This window comes from Brassica napus, unplaced genomic scaffold (assembly GCF_020379485.1).
Source record: "Brassica napus cultivar Da-Ae unplaced genomic scaffold, Da-Ae ScsIHWf_2276;HRSCAF=2934, whole genome shotgun sequence".
NCBI classification, from domain to species: Eukaryota; Viridiplantae; Streptophyta; class Magnoliopsida; order Brassicales; family Brassicaceae; genus Brassica; species Brassica napus.
In genome coordinates this window covers 473,701-492,424 of record NW_026015668.1, presented here as the reverse complement: position 1 = coordinate 492,424, position 18,724 = coordinate 473,701, and the positions used below count along the sequence as shown (strand labels likewise).

At 38.7% G+C, this 18,724-nt stretch overlaps 3 protein-coding genes across 3 annotated transcripts; 2 read left to right on the top strand and 1 right to left on the bottom strand.

Moving 5' to 3' along the window:
• The first annotated feature begins 523 nt into the window (after positions 1-523).
• Positions 524-2,437, top strand: LOC111204733 (CBL-interacting serine/threonine-protein kinase 12). Its single transcript, XM_022700079.2, has one exon. It carries the CDS (start codon positions 767-769, stop codon positions 2,234-2,236), a length of 1,470 nt encoding a protein of 489 aa, XP_022555800.2. The 5' UTR covers positions 524-766; the 3' UTR covers positions 2,237-2,437.
• A 2,124-nt stretch (positions 2,438-4,561) lies between these two features.
• Positions 4,562-5,590, top strand: LOC111203837. Its single transcript, XM_022697929.2, has one exon. It carries the CDS (start codon positions 4,562-4,564, stop codon positions 5,588-5,590), a length of 1,029 nt encoding a protein of 342 aa, XP_022553650.2.
• Positions 5,591-16,970: 11,380 nt separating this feature from the next.
• On the bottom strand, positions 16,971-17,845 carry LOC111213979 (protein DOG1-like 3). Its single transcript, XM_022715823.2, has one exon. The coding sequence runs from the start codon at positions 17,763-17,765 to the stop codon at positions 16,971-16,973; it is 795 nt and encodes a 264-aa protein (XP_022571544.2). The 5' UTR covers positions 17,766-17,845.
• Between the last annotated feature and the right edge of the window lie 879 nt (positions 17,846-18,724).

Below are 18,724 nucleotides of genomic sequence, written 5' to 3'. Positions count from 1 at the left end.
CATAGTGTATAATTTAATCTAATCTAAAATTATTAAATAAATTTTATTTTGGGCAAATCTCTAAAATAGCACCTTTATATGTTTATGTCACAAAAATAGCCCTCAAAAACTAAAATAACCAAAATAGCATTTTATCTTTCGAAAAATTTAATTTTTTATTTATTTTTCAAAATTTGAAATCTTATCCCAAAACCCCTTTCCCCAACTCTAAACCCTAAAACCTAAACTCTAAACTCTAAACCCTAAACTCTAAACTCTAAACTCTAAACCCTAAATCATAAACCCCACCCCTTAACTTTAAACCCTAATGTCTAAATTAATTTACCATTGGAGTATAAATGTATATTTATCTCTTTTGATAAAAAATTAAATGTTATTTTTGTCTTTTTTATTTTATAGGCTATATTTATCACAAAAATTTTTTTTGGACTATCCTAGTCATTTTCAGGTTTATTTTAATCAGTAGGACACTCATAAGTGATAGTAAAGCATATACACCTTCAATATATAATGATAGAAACAGAGTAAATGCTATTTCGAGTAAATCCCTAAAAAACGGAGGAGAGAGAGAGAGAGACCACCTTCGTCTTCTTGAACAACATCTCTTAATTCACAAACCAGAGAGAACAAACGAATCAACAGGTGAGAAACTCGAAATCAAAGCGAGTCAGACTCGCCCAGATTCTCGGTTTCTCTACCGTCTCACAAAGACACGATCTTTACACAGAACCCATAAAAAAAGATTTAAACTTTCCTCCCATCCCCAATGTCGGATCTCAAAAGAGAAACATCCCGCCCGAAGGAGAGAACCAGCCAACCACCACAAGCCTTAATCCTCGGCCGCTACGAAATGGGGAAGCTTCTCGGCCACGGAACCTTCGCGAAGGTGTACCTCGCTCGCAACGTGAAAACAAACGAGAGCGTGGCCATCAAAGCCATCGACAAGGAGAAAGTGCTCAAAGGCGGCTTGATCGCGCACATCAAACGCGAGATCTCCATCCTCCGCCGCGTCCGCCACCCCAACATCGTCCAGCTCTTCGAGGTCATGGCTACGAAAGCAAAGATCTACTTCGTGATGGAGTACGTCCGCGGAGGCGAGCTTTTCAACAAGGTAGCCAAAGGACGTCTCAAGGAAGACGCCGCTCGCAGGTACTTCCAGCAGCTGATCTCCGCCGTCACGTTCTGCCACGCGCGCGGCGTCTACCACCGCGACCTCAAACCGGAGAATCTGTTGCTAGACGACAAGGGTAACCTTAAAGTCTCTGACTTTGGGCTCAGCGCGGTCTCTGATCAGATTCGACAAGACGGGCTTTTCCACACCTTCTGTGGGACCCCTGCTTACGTGGCGCCTGAGGTTTTAGCGAGGAGAGGGTACGATGCTGCTAAGGTTGATATCTGGTCTTGTGGTGTTGTGTTGTTCGTTTTGATGGCGGGTTACCTCCCGTTTCATGATAGGAACGTTATGGCTATGTATAAGAAGATTTACAGAGGCGAGTTCAGATGTCCGAGATGGTTCTCGCCGGAGCTCACGAGGTTAATGTCTCGTCTTCTCGAGACGGATCCGGAGAAACGGTTTACTTTCGCTGAGGTTATGGAGAACTCTTGGTTCAAGAAAGGGTTTAAGCATGTGAAATTCTATGTGGAGGATGATAAGCTTTGCAATGTTGATGACGATGACGATGAGTTGGAGACTGCTTCCGTGGAGTCTGGTCGGTCTTCTGCTGTGTCTGAATCCGAGATTGAGTGTTTGGAGCCTAGAAGGAAGGTTGTGGGGTTGCCTAGACCCGCGAGTTTGAATGCCTTCGATATTATATCGTTTTCGCAAGGTTTTGACTTGTCAGGGTTGTTTGATGATGATGGGGAAGGCTCTAGGTTTGTTTCAGGAGCTCCAGTTTCGAAGATTATATCGAAGTTGGAAGAGATTGCTAAAGTTGTGAGCTTTACCGTGAGGAAGAAGGATTGTAGGGTGAGTCTTGAAGGTTCAAGACAAGGAGTGAAAGGTCCATTGACGATTGCAGCGGAGATATTTGAGTTGACACCGTCGTTGGTTGTTGTGGAGGTGAAGAAGAAAGGAGGAGATAGAGCAGAGTATGAAGAGTTTTGCAACAACGAGTTGAAACCCATGTTGCAGAATCTGAGAGCTGATGATGTTGAAGAGCCTGTGGCGGTTTCAGCGGTTGATGATGAAACCGTGAATTCTCCACCGGTTTGTTTCTTGCCTTCTGACACTGAATAGATGATAAAAGGCCTTATGGGAGTTTTGGGTTTTGTTATCCGGTGGAGAGATTGTTAGAGAAATGGGATATGGTGTTATGTTTGTACTAACCTTTTTAGTTTCTGCGTGTGTGGGAGAGTTGTAAACAGTTTCGCCATCAGATGTTTAATTGTATAAAACAATGAAATCAAATAAAGAAACTTGCATAAAGCTTTATCAAACCTTTATAAGTTTGTGTTTGTGTTTCTATCCTTGTTTTATATGTTGTTTTATCTGTTTGGGAATTAGCTTCTTAATTCGCACATAGTGGCTTGAAAGATGTTGCTATTAGTCTTGTAATTGTTTGAACTTTTTAATGAAGAACTTGGTGCCAAAAAAAAAAAACTTGCTCTCTTCTGGTTGAGGATACTCTTTATGTTATCTGATAATGGGTTTCTCTGTAATCATTTCTTCTGCTTTTGGTTTGTGGTTTGTTTGCTTGAAATGGGAATGAGCCAAAGAAGAGAAGAATGTTCTTGTTCTTTTCTTTTTGGTTTATTCCTTGATGATTTTAATGGCGGAACGTTCAGACAAAGAAGCTTTGCGTTAAGATTATATACTATTTGTGGGTAAATAAATTGATAGGAACCATGTGAAGAAAGTTGGTTTTGTGTTGAAAGCAATTTGTATTGGCTTTGGCTTTTTTCCAGAAAATTGACACGAAAGGGTATTTTTTTCCTTGATGTGGCCAAGCTTGTTCAATTGTTGAGGTAGAGTACATCCTAAATCCATTGAACTTTGGTGTTCTTATTTCCTTTTTTTTTAAAGTTATCTATGTTTTCTTTTTAACCTTACGTTTAGGTTTTTCTTTATTCTTTTGTTTTAGGACTTATGTCCCTATATATTGTGATCTCTTGGCTTTGGGAGAGACACGACTTGATTATTGAATTATGTAAAACTTAGAGCTTTGTTTTACAACATCTCTTGAATCCTTGCAATCGGCTAGAACATAGGTGTTCTCAACGATCACAAGAAGACTTTGATCTTAGGCATTCTCAGACTAAATAGGATCATCGTGTTATCGGTTGCTAAACGGTACTTCCGCTCCATCAATTGGTATCATAGACCCTTTAATTACAATTCCAGTTGTGATTATCGATCTTAGGTTTCAATGGCTCCTCGTCCAAACGAATTGACACAGATGCAACAGTTCCTAGAAGATTTCCAGGAAAATTTTCAAGACAATATGAGAAGAACAATGGCTGAAGCAATTCAGACAGGAGTTCAGGCCGGTGTACAAGCAGCCCTTGCCGCCAACGCAGCGGAAGCCGCAGCTCCACGCCAGCAACAAAACCGACGCCACACTCCGGTATTTGAAGACGATGGTGATGGGTTCGATGAGGATAACCCGTTCGGCGACAACCCCAACCATCAACGCCACCAACAAGATCGTGGTCAGCAACAGAGAAACGCCGAAAATACTCGGTGGACGTCAGGTATAAAACTTAATATTCTAGAGTATCATGGAAGTGTATCATGGAAGTTCTCAGCCGGAAGAGCTTCTTGACTGGTTCGTCACAGTCGATGAATTTTTGGAATTCAAAGACGTACCAACCAATAAACAAGTTCCACTTATAACTACTCGGTTCCGCGGTCGAGCTGCATCATGGTGGAACCAACTCAAGCTCTCTCGTACTCGACGAGGAAAAGAAAAAATAATTGTCTGGGACAAGTTAAAAAAACAGATGCGTAAGACATTTATCCCGTACAATTTTGAACGTCTTTTGTTTCAGAAATTCCATAACATAAGACAAGGATCACGCTCAATCGAGGAGTACTCTAATGGTTCTATCAGATGCTCATCCGAGTAGATATTAACGACTCGGAGGATCAACTAGTAGCCTCTTTATTGCAGGACTACGACCTCAACTACAGAATATGCTTCACCAGTTTGACCCGGGATCTGTCTCTGAAGCATGTCAACGAGCCGTCTTAGTGGAACAACAAAACCGCCTCAGCAAAAATCAATGGGCCGGTAATAGAAAAGCTCGCAACACAACATCCTCGACAGAGGAGTCTAAAGCTTCTATGGGATGCGATACAACAACGGGACCTCAGGCAAATCCCCGTTCAACAAAAACCGCAACTGATGCCGTCAAACCACGCCCATCTCGTCCCAACGCTCTCCGGTGTTTCACATGCGGCGAATGAGGACATATCCAGACGACGTGCCCTAACAAAGGTCGTCGGGGATTACTCGCCAATGACAGAGACATCGCAGGGGATCCGATTTTTGATACGGAAGATGACTGATAGTTTGAGGATATAGAAGAAGAGCAAGTCAATGGAGACGCATGAACTTTATTAATGTTACGAAGGAATTGCTTGGCTCCAAAGTCTACGGAAGCTTGGCAAAAGACTTCCTTATTTAGCTCTACATGCACGGTTAAAGGCAAAATATGTCGCTTCGTCATCGATTCGGGTTGCTCCGCCAATGTAGTGTCAGAGGAAGCTGTTAAGAAACTTGATCTCACAACCGAAACACATCCTCACCCTTATCGCTTATTGTGGATGCAAACCGGCGCAGAAGTGCTGGTATCTAAACGAACTCTTCTATCACTTTCAATTGGATCCTTCTATAAAGACACCTTGTACTGCGATATTGCGCCTATGGACGTGTCTCATATCATCTTGGGCCGACCTTGGCAATATGATCATGAGGTGATGTACAACGGGAAACAGAACACGCATTCATTCATGTTCGAAGGCCGTAAGATCACCTTACTACCTTCGCCAGAACCGGACATCGCTATCCCTAAAAGCATACATCAAAATTCATCGAAACAAGGTCTCCTTATCATCTCCAAGTCGCAGTTTGAAGAAGAAATTCGAGAACACTGTCTGATTTTTGCCTTGGTAGCGACATATGCTACTTCTGACCGGGCAATGGAGGTTCCTACGGAGTTCTCTGCACTCATCACCGAGTTTCAGGATCTATTTCCTGACGAGCTCCCGGCAGGTTTGCCACCGCTTCGGGACATACAACATCACATCGATATCGTTCCTAATGCTTCTTTACCTAACCGAGCTCGTTATCGAATGAGTCCCGAAGAGCATGAAGAATTAAGGCGACAAGTAGAGGGACTCTTACTCAAGGGTTATATACAAGAGAGCCTCAGCCCCTGCGCGGTACCGGCACTCCTTATCCCAAAAAAGGATAAAACTTGGCGTATGTGTGTGGATAGTCGTGCAATAAACCAGATCACAACGCGATACCGATTTCCAATCCCACGACTCGATGACCTCCTGGATCAAATTGGCAAGGCATCTATTTTTACGAAGCTGGAACTTAAAAGTGGCTATCATCAAATTCGTATACGACCAGGTGATGAATGAAAAACAACTTTCAAGACGCGCGAAGGTTTGTTTGAGTGGTTTGTCATGCCTTTTGGATTGTCTAATGCTCCTAGCACATTTATGCGCGTCATGAATCAAGCTCTTCGACGGTTTATTGGACGGTTTGTCGTTGTCTATTTTGACGACATTCTTATCTTCAGTACATCACTACACGACCATCTTGAGCACATTCGAGACATATTACTCGCTCTGCGACGTGAGAAACTTTATGTTGCAAAACATAAATGCGACATTGGCGTCTCACAGGTCTTGTTCCTCGGATATGTAGTCTCGGCCGCAGGCCTACGTGTGGACCTGCAGAAAGTGGCTGCAGTCGCGTCTTGGCCGACTCCTACAACGATCACGGAGGTGCGAAGCTTTCATGGTTTAGCATCTTTTTATCGCCGGTTTGTGCATAATTTCAGCGCCATAATGGCCCCAATCACAAACTGCATGAAGGGCACGACGTTTTTATGGCCACCGGAAGCAGCACAAGCCTTTGAGCTCATTCAACACAAGCTCACATCGGCTCCTCTCTTAGTACTACCTGATTTTGATCTCCGTTTTGAGTTACACTGCGACGCAAGTAAGTTAGGTGTGGGAGCTGTCTTGAGCCAGCAAGGTCGCCCAGTTGCCTACTATGGTGAGAAGATGGCGGGTGCACGAGCTCGTTACAGTACGTATGACGTAGAGTTTTACGCTATTGTTCAGGCCATCAAACATTGGCGTCATTACTTGGCCCACAAGGAGTTCGTTTTATTCACTAATCATGTGGCACTTCATTACTTGAGTACACATGATAAGATTTCTTCTCGTCATGCGTTTTGGACGGCATACTTGCAACAGTTCACGTTCGTAATAAAACACCAGGCACGCAAGCTCAACAAGGTTGCCGACGCATTAAGCCATCGCCATGCGCTTGTCTCCACGCTATGAGTTAGTATCACCGGGTTCGAGTGCTTCACAGAGCTTTACCCCACAAACGCCTTTTTCTCTTCGATTTGGGTGGATCTCACTCATGGGATACGGTCTGAGTATACTTTGGTGGATGGTTTCATCTTTCGCCATAACCGCTTGTGTGTACCAGACTGCAGCCTACGCTTGCACATCATCAATGAATTAGATAAGGAGGGACACATTGGACGTGATAGGACGCTCAAACTACTCTCGGAGTCCTATTTCTGGCCTTCCTTGGGGCGTGATGTCGAGAGATTCGTTGCTCGCTGTACGACTTGTCAAAAGGGCAAGGGTCACGCATCTAATGCGGGTCTCTATCTTCCTTTGCCTATTCCAACGCAGCCTTGGAGTGACATCAGCATGGATTTCGTTCTTGGTCTTCCACGAACACAACGTGGTAATGATTCATTCTTCGTAGTAGTGGATCGCTTCTCCAAGATGGTTCATTTTATTCCTTGTAAGAAGACTACGGACGCAGTACAGGTCGCTATGCTTTTCGTTCGCGAAATATACCGTTTACACAGCTTACCGATATCCATTGTGTCCGACCGTGACTCACGCTTCATTTTCCATTTTTGGCGTTCTCTTTGGAAGATTTTCAAAACAAGTTTGAATATGAGTTCTGCATATCATCCCAAGACGGATGGCCAAACTGAGGTTGTTAATCGAAGTTTGGGCAATATGTTACATTGCTTGGTTGGTGATAATTTGCGCTTATGGGATTCTCTTTTATGTCAAGCAGAGTTCGCTCATAACCATGCCCATAACCGAAGTCTTGGGTACAGTCTTTTCAAGGTTGTCTATGGGGTGGTTCCTCGCGGTTCTTTGGCGTTGTCTATAACTCCTCAGCCAGGCGAGTTTCATGGACGGGCTTTGGAGCTTGTTGAAGAGATATCGGATATTCACGCTTGTGCTCAAGATAACTTGGCGGGGACGGCACTCAAGTACAAACGGGCTGCTGATAAACGGCGTCGAGAAGTTCACTTCCAGGTCGGTGAGTACGTCTGGGCAGTCTTAATCAAGGAACGTTTTCTGACTGGTCAGTACAATAAGCTTCAGCCGCATAAGATTGGGCCCGTTGAAGTTATTGAAAAGATGAACGCCAATGCATATCGACTTCGTCTCCCGTCTCATGTTCACACTGCTGATGTGTTCAATGTCAAGCATCTATTCAAGTTCGAGCCTGATGACAACATCCTGTCCGGATTCGTGGACGAATCCTTCGTAGGGGGGGGGGGGGGAGGGAGACCTGATGTAGCGTACATCCTAAACCCATTGAGCTTTGGTGTTCTTATTTCTTTTTTTTAAGTTATCTATGTTTTCCTTTTAAGCTTACGTTTAGGTTAAAATATAGGTGTTTTGCAACTTCGTTTGGATATTTTGTTTGAATATACTTAGTGATGCAAAAAAGAAAGAAAAATGCAATACGATCAACCTTGTTGGTCCCAATAACATAACGAAGAAAAAGAGCAAGTGAGGAACATAAAACTGTAACTTGTTTGGGAGTGGTGTTTGGAAAGAAACATAAAAGCCATAATTTTAAATCTTCGTTGTCTTTTTTTGTTCACGGAACTGAAAGACTATGTAAGTGGAAATCTGGTGACCTAATAAGTATTTGGGAAAATTGCCAAAAGAGAACAAGAAAACAGCATAGTTGTCCCTATGGTATAAATCTTTTTTTGTCCATTTTTTCTCCGTTTTACCCTTTCCATATGTTAAAATTAATGAAATAAATAGTTATATGAATCAGAAAAATTATTAAAAATATAAACAATTAATAAAACACCCATTTACACAAACACATATTTTTTTTTGGGTTAAAAAACATAATAAATAATATTTTTAAATTACGTTCTACTAAAAGTAGAATTCTGTTTCTACACAAAACGGGTAAGTAGAAAATGAATTCTAGAATGAACACATCCATCTACTTGTTTTAGAACGTACAAACTACTTTTTACTATAATTCTAAATATGGGGAATACGTATTCTACTATTTGTAATGATCGCTACTTTTATTCAGAAAACTGTTTCTACTTTTATTGAGTATTCTAAGTTATCAGGAATGCAAAATCTAAAACATATACGAACGTCCACATAGTGTAGAAATTACATTCTGGAATTTTGTTATGTTCTACACAGTGTAGAAGGTGCCTTCTACGGATAAAAAAACTGAATTTTCGAAAATTAAGGAAGTTGCAGTTTTTAAAATATTCTCAAAATATTCTAACTTCCTAAAACGTGTTTTCATTGATTTGGTTCGTGAAAAATTAAAAAAAAAATCGATTTTGAATGTTCTTCTTCACCAATCTATGATTTTCCAATGATTTCTCTATAGTTTGTCTTGTGATTTTTACAAACTCTTGTTCTATGATGCATATCTATACAACATGTGGTGTTTGGGAGTTTGGAGCAACCACGGGATGGGTTTTTACGGCTGATGAGAGAGGGGCTAGGCTACTGTTATTGGAATCAACTTCTACCTTAGAGGATTTTAAAAGAATGGTTTTGGAAGATTTTGATATGGAAGAAGATAGCTTACCCGATTTGGAGTTGAGTTATCTACCTAATGAGTTGATCAATACATCAACTTGTCCGCCTGTGATCATTGCAAATGATCGACAGCTTCAGAATTTTGTTTGTTTTGTTCAAAAGTGTGTTTCTACTCGATTGTGTGTAACATCTAAAGCCAAAGTTGAGAATCTGAATGAACCAGACTTTGATCTTAACAAGTCGCCAGCTGATTCAACTACTGCTCAAGAGGAGGGAAACTCGGTTGATAGGGGGAATGAACCAGCTCCTGTGTTTGTTGAGAGGCAGTGCGAGGAAAAGAAAGAAAAGATTAGAAGAGTCGAAGTTGATGAGGATGCCTATCATGCCGATACCATGATCTCGGCCAAAGAGGACGTACATAAGATGTCAAAGTTTTCTGTGCTCAATGTTGTTAAGAAGGGACAATTGTTTGAGAACAAAACTTTGCTGAAGGCGACTTTTGAGATATGTGCAATGAAGCATAACTTTCACTATGAGGTTATCAAAACGGATAGACAACTTTGGTACGTTAGATGTGAGGATAATGCATGCAATTGGTGTGTTCGAGCAGAGTGTTTGCAGGATTCTGAATATTTCATTATCAAAAAGTATGTCGGTGAACATACATGTGCACCTTCAAACAAAACCAAACCGGGTAGGACTGCTTCGGCCAAAACTATAGGCAGTCTGATTATGCATAGGTATGAAGGGGTTAAGGAAGGGCCGAAATGCAATGATATAATACAGATTATGCAGCTTTGAGGTAATCAGCTGTCTACATATGAAGCTATCCACTAGTTTCCCAGAGAACTTGAGATCATTTTCGGCAATAGCCATGATATGTGTGAAAACAGGATCTCTCTTCACATCATCGTACTCTGCACACATAGCTTTCTTCAGATCTCTGATAAGTTCCATGCGGCAACTGTTGTTGATCTTCTTAACCCGAGGTTCTGAACCCTCTGCATATAATCGTTTAGGTAGCTCCAGCTCCATATCTACAAAAGATAATAAAACACATGGTTGTTAACAGCAATATCATAAACATGCAAACGCCCGAAACAAGCGTAAGAGTGAAACTGAGCCAGAGTGAAACTGAGCCAAACACAAGATAATAATCAAAAGCAAAACACCATTGTCTAATCAAATTTAAATTTAGAAACACAGTAGATCGATTAATCAAATAAGACAAGTCAATCTCCATCTCGCAATCAAATCAGCAAATTAAGACAATTAACAGTCAAATACACACAAACTTTGTTCAGCGAAATCAGTATCGTAACACTCATAAAGACAAACACAAACACTAACATTGTTCACCAAAATCGGTTCACATAATCAAAAAGTCAATTCAGACAAGCAAACAAATATTGATCCAAGTCAAAGTAACAAACTTAATAATGAAACAAAGACTAAGACAAATCAAAGAAACAAACCGTTCACAAATTGAGACCAGATAGCCGGATGAGAGAGGCGGAGAAGGGGAGAGAAGCCGAAAGGTGGAGAGAAATGGAGAGAAGCGACGAGAAGCAGAGAGGCGGAGAGTAGCGGAGAGGTGAAGAGAATCAGAGAGAAGCGCCGAGAAGCGGAGAGGCAGAGAGGCGGATAAGCTCGATTTTGCCTTTGATTTCACTGGTTCGTCCACAAGATCGCCATCTTCAAAGTCTCAATTTTTTGGCCATCAGAGAGAGGCGGTGAAACAAAAACGAAATTAGTTCAGAGGTGGAGGCAAACAGAGAGAAGCAGCGAGCAGCAGAGAGGCGGAGAAGCTTGATTTCGCCGTTGAATTCACCGGTTATTACACAGGATCGCCATTTTCAAAGTCTCGATTGTTTTTCTTGAGAGAGAGGCGGAGAAACCAACAAGAAATTAGGGTTACGTGTTTTGTTCCCTTTTTGTTTTAACTTTTTTAATATATCTTTGTAACACGTTTTTAAAAAAAAAAAAATTACTTAGCACATGAACCAAACACAATTAAATTATGTTTAATTAGATTAATTCAAGGTTAGTTTTGGAATTTTGGAAAATTTTATACTAAAGGGACAATTTAATGATGGATTTATACCATAGGGACAACTATGTTGTTTTCTTGTTCTCTTTTGGCAATTTTCCCTAAGTATTTTCTCTGTTTAAAAAGCACACATATTAAAAAATCTAAAATTTTGATTATTAATATATTATTTTTATAACTAATTATTCTTCATAATTTGTAACAAATAGAACTTCAATAAACACAATTTTATTTTTTTATTTTATAATTTACAATTAATATATATATTAAAAATGTGAAATAATTCTTTATCTAAAGTATAAATCTTTTCAAAACAAAAAGAGTGTATCATAACACATCACATGCCCCCAGGCTAACATGTCACCTTTAAAACCCATCGGAAGATATTCTGTTTATGTAAAAATAACTTTTAAATTGCATTTTCTTAATTCCTTACCGTAATTTTTACTATTTATGTGAAAATATGAAATATTTATAAGTCCAATTGTTTTTTGAAAATTACTGGTTAGCTTGTACCGGGTGATAATAAAACATAATAATATATCTTAATATATTTAGATGCAATTACTGCACTTCACAAGTTTTTTTTAGATGCATCGCAAATATATGACACTAATAAGTGCAATACATAAATTAAATTATTATAACAAAAAATAATATAATATATAACTTTAATATTATAACAAAAATTATATAGTTATACAAAATATAATTTATATAAGATATATAATGATTAATTTATATAATTTTCTAAGAACTTTGTTCTATTACTTTGATGAATTTTGTTAATTTTAAAATTAATTTGATATAAATTATATATATATATATATATGTATATATAAAGAGCATGATTAACCCCATGAACCCATTAGGTTTCTTAATGACTATTTTAGTATTTAATTTTAGTTAAAAACTTTACTTAAGAGTCACCTAATTTTCTTGCTCCAATGAGAGTTTTTTAATCAGAGGTTTCTTAGAAAAAAAAAATTTAAAGATAAATTTATTTATTAAATAAAAAATATTAAAAGATAACATTTTAAACATAGATTTTAAAATAAAAATATAAAAACAAAGATTAATAAAATAAACGAGAATAATTTGAAAGAAACATCCGAGCTCAATTGTTGTCTTCATCACGTCCAAATTTACGCCATATATATTCAACCAAATCAGCTTTCAGTTGTTGATGCATCTGTTTATCACAAATTCTAGTTCGAACACCCATCATATTGGCGATATTTGTAAGAATATCTGTAGAATACGTGAGATCCACATGTGAACTTTTGTTGTCTTCCCTTTCTTGGAACTCTGAAACATCAAATTGAGTATATCCATCTCGTTAGCTTCTATTATTATGGAGTATGATACATGCTCTCGTAATCTTCCCAATTTTGACTTTATCCCAAAAAAGTGATGGATTTTTAACAATGGCAAAGCGAGCTTGCAAGACTCCAAAAGCACGCTCGACATCTTTTCGGACAACTTCTTGATGTTGAGCAAATAAAACCACTTTCGTCCCTTGTGGTATTGGAATAGATTGGATAAAAGTTTCCCATTTCGGATAAATATCGTCGGTGAGATAGTAAGCCAAATGATACTCTCTTCCATTGACATAGAAAGTGACTTGCGGAGCTTGACCTTTTATTATGTCATCAAAAACATGTGAAAGATCAAGAACATTGATATCATTTAAGGTAGCTGGAGGTCCAAAAAACGCATGACATATCCATAGATCATACGAAGAAACCGCCTCTAAAACGATTGTGGGTTTTGCTGAACCACGTGAATATTGTCATTTCCAAGCGGTGGACAATTCTTCCACTCCCAATGCATACAATCGATGCTTCCTATCATCCCGAAAAATCCACGATGCTCACTAATATCAAGTAGACGTCGAAGATCAGCCGGTGTTGGTCTTCTTAGGTACTCATCGCCGAATAAATATATTATTCCTTCCTCAAAATGTTCCACACATGACCGAGTAGTAGTTGAACTGAGCCGGTTGTATTCATCAACAGCATCAGGCGCAGTACCATATGCCAAGACACGAATGGCTGTGTACACTTCTGAAGTGGAGAGAGACTGAGCCTTCCGAGAGCATCTTTCTTTTGTCGAAATAATTCAACTTCATTGAAGAGTCGATCAACAATATGCATGAACAGTGACATTCATTCTAAATCGTCGTTGGAATAGATTTTCAGGATATGTTGGAGTTTCACTGAAATAATCATTCCGTAAACGTACATCGCCTTCTTCACGATTTCTTTCGATATGAACTCGTTTTTTCCTTCTTTTCCCTTCTTCTTCTTGATCACCATAATCAATGGAAAAATTCTCGAATGTTTGATCAAAATTTTCATTATCTACTCCCTCAAACGTGTTATGAGAAGTAGGTGCCATATAATTTGATCACAAAGTAGAAAGTGTTTTGCGGATATTTTTGATCAAATAATTTGTAAGAAAGTGTTTTGCGGAGAGGAACTTGTTGGTACGTGATGATGAGAAGAATGAAATGGAACTTGTTTGTATGTGATGATAGGTATATGATGATGAGAAGAATGGATGATAGGTATGTGATGATGAGAAGAATGGAAGGAGAGAATAGAACTTGTTGGTGAGGAGGAGAGAAGAAGACTTTGTGAATACAATGCTTGGTGAACCAAAACTTTATATAGAGCAAGAGAGAAAAACCAAAACCATCTTGTGACTTGCATAAAAATCATGTGACTTGTATATACAAAACTCGTGACACATACAAACTTTGTTCTACAAAACTCGTGACACATACAGACAAACATAAGTGACTTCTCTTGACTTCTGACATATACAAAATCGTGTGACTTCTCGTGACATATACAAAATGTTGCGACTTTAGTAAGATCTCGTGACTTCTCTTGCATACGGACAACATCTCGTGACTTCTCTTGCATACAGACAACATCTCACTGCACACGGAAAGAGAGACAATAAGATGCTTATCACATTTCACAAATTACATTTCACATATCACATAAACATATCACATTTAACTTATCCGAGACATACATAGACAGAACATGAAACATAGAGCAAAAACAGAACATGAAACACAAAGGAAAAACAGAACATGAAACATAGACCAAAGACACTTGATTTAAACATCCCACAGACAAGCTCACACTAACTACTCAACATCTATGGAATTAGCTTCTTCTTTAGAGCTTCTTCATATTCAGAAAGTGGCTCTTTTTTTGGAAATGAGACTGTCAAGCAACCTCATCTTCGAAAGTCTCTCTTTCACTGCCAAGTCTTTCTCTTTAATAGACCACATGGTCTGAAACTCAGAGACAGCCTGGTGATCTGCTATATTTCTCTTGCTTGATCCTCCTTTCGCAGCCTTAACACCAGGAGGACGTTTCGTTGGTTGATCACCTAGATTGGTAGTTGCTTGAGAGCTTTCTGATTGTGCTCCATCGTCACACTTTCTCTTCTTAGAACTTCCATCAATCTTACTACTAGCAAGATCACTCCATTTCTGGTCATTTCTGAGCTCCTCCCAAGCATGGTGAATGTTGAATTTAATCTTATGATCGATTATGACTATCCATTTCTTTCTTTCTCTTCGCTCTGTAGGTGAGTCTTCACAGAAACTTGAAGTTTCAGTACATTGAGTACTAAATACAGGGAGTTGTGATGATGCAACCTCCCCAGCATGTGCAAAACTCGCATAAGGACAGGGTTCAGGAAGGATACTATCTTGTTGACTGTTCAACAAATAAACAAAATTTGAGGACTGACTATATGGATTCGTAGAGTCCATATCCTAAAATGTCAGAGAATAGAGAAAGCAGAAGAAATGTGTTTCAAGACGAATAAAAGAGAAAAAGAAGTTCTTGTTAGATACGGGTCTTGTAATTGGTTTTACTCTTTGAGTTGAGATAAGTAGACATGTATCTACCATATTTATTAATACCACACAGTCCTAATATAACACTAAACAAGCATTCATCCCAAGCATTCATCACAAGCATTCATCACAAGCATTCATACTAACTATAACCTAACTCTAACAAGCACTTATTAACCTAACTACTATCCAGACGAAAGCAATTAAGAAAAACTCAAGAAAATGATATCAAGTTTTACATACTTACCTCACCCACAGTCCCAAGTAGCGGTTGCTTCTCGAAGATACATGAGGAGGAGCTTCAGTCGAGAGCTCAACGAGTGTGAGGCAAAAGGAGTCCATAGAAAGACAAAAATCCTGCCATAATTAACAACACAATCAACTTCTATTTCTATTTCAATAAAGCTTTACAATGAAAGCTCTTAAGCAATCAACACAAACTGTAATGAATCTTTCAACAACATTCTAGTAAAACCTAAATACGCCTTCACAGAGCATAACAGAACACTAGTTTGAAGATTAACTAACCTTGTCAGTGTATCCTCGTGACTTTTTAACTAAACAATCAGACAAAACCCACTAAACATGTAAGAAGCCTACAAATTTCGATCAAAGGCCAAAGCTTTACAATGACCCACAAAACTAAAAATCGTAATCGACTATATCCCAAGAAAACTAATAGATCTGCGAGCTCAAATCATACAGATAAGATCCAATTGAGCTTAATTAAACAGAAGCAGAAATGCATCGAATATTGAATCGATGATGGATGAGGCTTACCTTCATGAAATTCTTCACCAGCGGTGCGTTTACCACACACCTGAGAGAATCTCCAATCCGGAGGGGACGCCGTGAGGACCGAGAGAGTCGTCGTCCGTGGTGGGTTTCGATCGGTCTTCTGACGGAGAAGACGCCGTGAGGACCGAGAAAGTCGTCGTCCGTGCTGGTTTCGATCGGTCTTCTGACGGAGAAGACGACAGACGTCGGAGGAGATGCCGTGAGGACCGAGACAGTCGTCGTCCATGCTGGTTTCGATCGGTCTTCTGACGGAGAAGACGAGAGAAGCCGGAGGAGACGCCATGAGGACTGAGACAATCGTCGTTCGTGCTGGTTTCGATCGGTCTTCTGACGGAGAAGACGACAGACGCCAGAGGAGACGCCGTGAGGAGAGTCGTCGTCTTTCGTCGTTTCTCGTCGTTTCGATCGCCTTTTAGGCGGAGAAGACGAGAAACCGAGACAAAAGAAAAAAAATAAAGAAACCAAAAAAGAAAAAAAATTTTAAAAGCTTTGTATAATGATACGTGGTTGAAAAACCCACTTAAAAAACGGTCCCAAAATCCTAAGTTAAGGATCAGTAATTCCCTTTTTATTTTGTTTTGATTTAATTAAATGAGTTATTTACTTTAAAAACCCACTTAGAGCACATGCAACGGCGGTATGTAGCTGTAATCCTTAAAAAAAAATTATTAAAAGAATATATGAGGTCCACGCTTTTTAGGTTTTTGTGCAGGTTTAAACTGTTAAATTTCTTCCGTAAAGATTCCATCTGGTGGAGTCTGTTAACTATTCGCGGATCCCACTGATACGTGGCGGCCCGCAATTGGTTAGTTTTTTTTTTAATCCAGAAAAAAATATAATTAAAAAAATAGAAAATATTTTTTTAAGAATTTTTATGGGGTACACGGTTGTGGTTGTCGGCGATCATCTTGGTCTATGGATATGCAATAGCAAAACCAGTAACACACATAGAACCTCGTAAATATCAGTTTTTTGCCCTTAGTTAAATGAGATTTAAATGTTCAATTTTACAGAAAAAAGTTAAATGTACAATATGATAAGAAATGTAGAAGATATCATACATTTTATCTACAGAAAAATCGTTGACAAGAAAGAAAATCTACAGAAAAATCAAACCGTGTTTACCGTATTAGTCCTTTTGCACTCTTGCTAACCACGTGTTGGGAACAAGTTATGCAGTTGCCACGGTATCTTTTTTACTTCATTCCGGAATTGTACATGTCATCTTTTGAAACTTCGAGCCCTATGATTTGTTTGATAGGGCTCGAAGTTTCAAAATTGTACGCCGCTTGAACCGGAGTCAAAACCTCCACAATCCTCCTAACCGTCTCTAGCCTCACCTTATCAGCCTCCGCCATTAAAACCCCCATGCACTCTTCATGCTTATCTAAAGCATTTTCAACCGCCGCATCAGCGTCAACGGAGTCCCTCCCGAAAGCCGTGACGGCGATTGGCATATCCGCAACATCCTCTTGCAAATTCGCACATTTCTTGGTTATCTCATCTTCTTCCCTTATGACCTTTACATGTAAGTCATTGATTTTCTCAAGCTGAGTCGCGGTGAGATCACTCATGGAACTATCACCATCATGCCCATCATCGATGTTTTCATCCATCTGGAGGAGATACCGAGAAAGATGAGCTTCAGCACAAGATCCACATAGAGCGTATATAACTCTAACGAAAGATGAAGGACGACATCCTCCCATCCATAGAAGACCATTCTCTAGAGATGAGTTCCACGACGGTGCAAAGTAGCTAGAGCAGCTTTTGTCTGTCAGCTCCGATCGTCTTTTGGCATAGCTTTGGAAGTCGTTGACGATTTTACCAACGAGCTCTTCGAGTTTGTGATAATTGTAGGCGTTTGATCTTTGCCTCATGAGTGCTTCTTTGAGATCAACTATGTGTTTTGCTTGTAAACTCACCCACTCATAGTAACATTCTTTTTGAAGTTGCTCAATCCCATAACTCGACGAACTACTACTCGCCATCTCTCTTCGTTTGTTAATTAGTTCGTGAATTTTTATCAAACATTACTTTATTGTCTTATATACATGGGATTGGTGCATGTATGTATACCGTATTGTTAAATTATATAGTATATGTGTGGGTTACGTTAAAAACTGTAATTATAACAACATGCATATACGGCGGGTACGTGGAATCACAATACGATGGGTTTTTCTGTGAAATCGTGGTTTAACCTTCTAACCTTTTATTAAAGGTCTCCTAAATAGACTATTTTCAAGTTTTGATCATAAAAATAGATCAAGAGGAAAATGATCAAACCCCAATACCATAGATATATATAAAAAAATAATAATAATAATAATATTTTTTATAGTTTTGGATTATATGTTTTCAAATTCGAATTTTTTTATAAATTCTTTTTTTTTTAATTTTTTTTCGAATTTTTTTTTATTTATTTGTTTTCAAATTTTCTTTTTGTAATTCGAAAATACTTTTTGAAACTATTTTAAAATTTTTATTTTCAAATTTTTAATATTTATTTTTTATTTTATAAAATTTTATATCACAATCTCAAATCTCACCCTTTAACTCTAAACTCTAAGGTTTGCATTAGTTAACACTATAGGTATAAATGTATATTTACCTCTTTAATGAAATATTTTGGTCATTTTGATCCTTAGAGTCTATATTTGTTACAAAAACTTTTTTAGTGCTATGCTAAGGTATTGAGAAAAAGACAAAAATAACACTAAATCAAGTTTATGTTCCCAAACTAGCACTCAAGGTCAAAAGTCACAAAAATAGCATTTAATGTTTTATCAAAAGTCACAAACTTAGGGTTTAAAGTTAAATGGTGGGGTTTAGGATTTAGGGTTTAAGGTTTAGAGTTTAGAGTTTAGAGTTTAGGGTTTAGGGTTTAGATTTTAGAGTTTAGGGTTTAGGGTTTAGGGTTTAGAGTTTAGGGTTTATGGTTTAGAGT

Bases quoted from the DNA above. Each gene is read 5' to 3' on its own strand.
- LOC111204733 (XM_022700079.2), top strand. From the start codon at position 767: ATGTCGGATCTCAAAAGAGAAACATCCCGCCCGAAGGAGAGAACCAGC.
- LOC111203837 (XM_022697929.2), top strand. From the start codon at position 4,562: ATGTTACGAAGGAATTGCTTGGCTCCAAAGTCTACGGAAGCTTGGCAA.
- LOC111213979 (XM_022715823.2), bottom strand. From the start codon at position 17,765: ATGGCGAGTAGTAGTTCGTCGAGTTATGGGATTGAGCAACTTCAAAAA.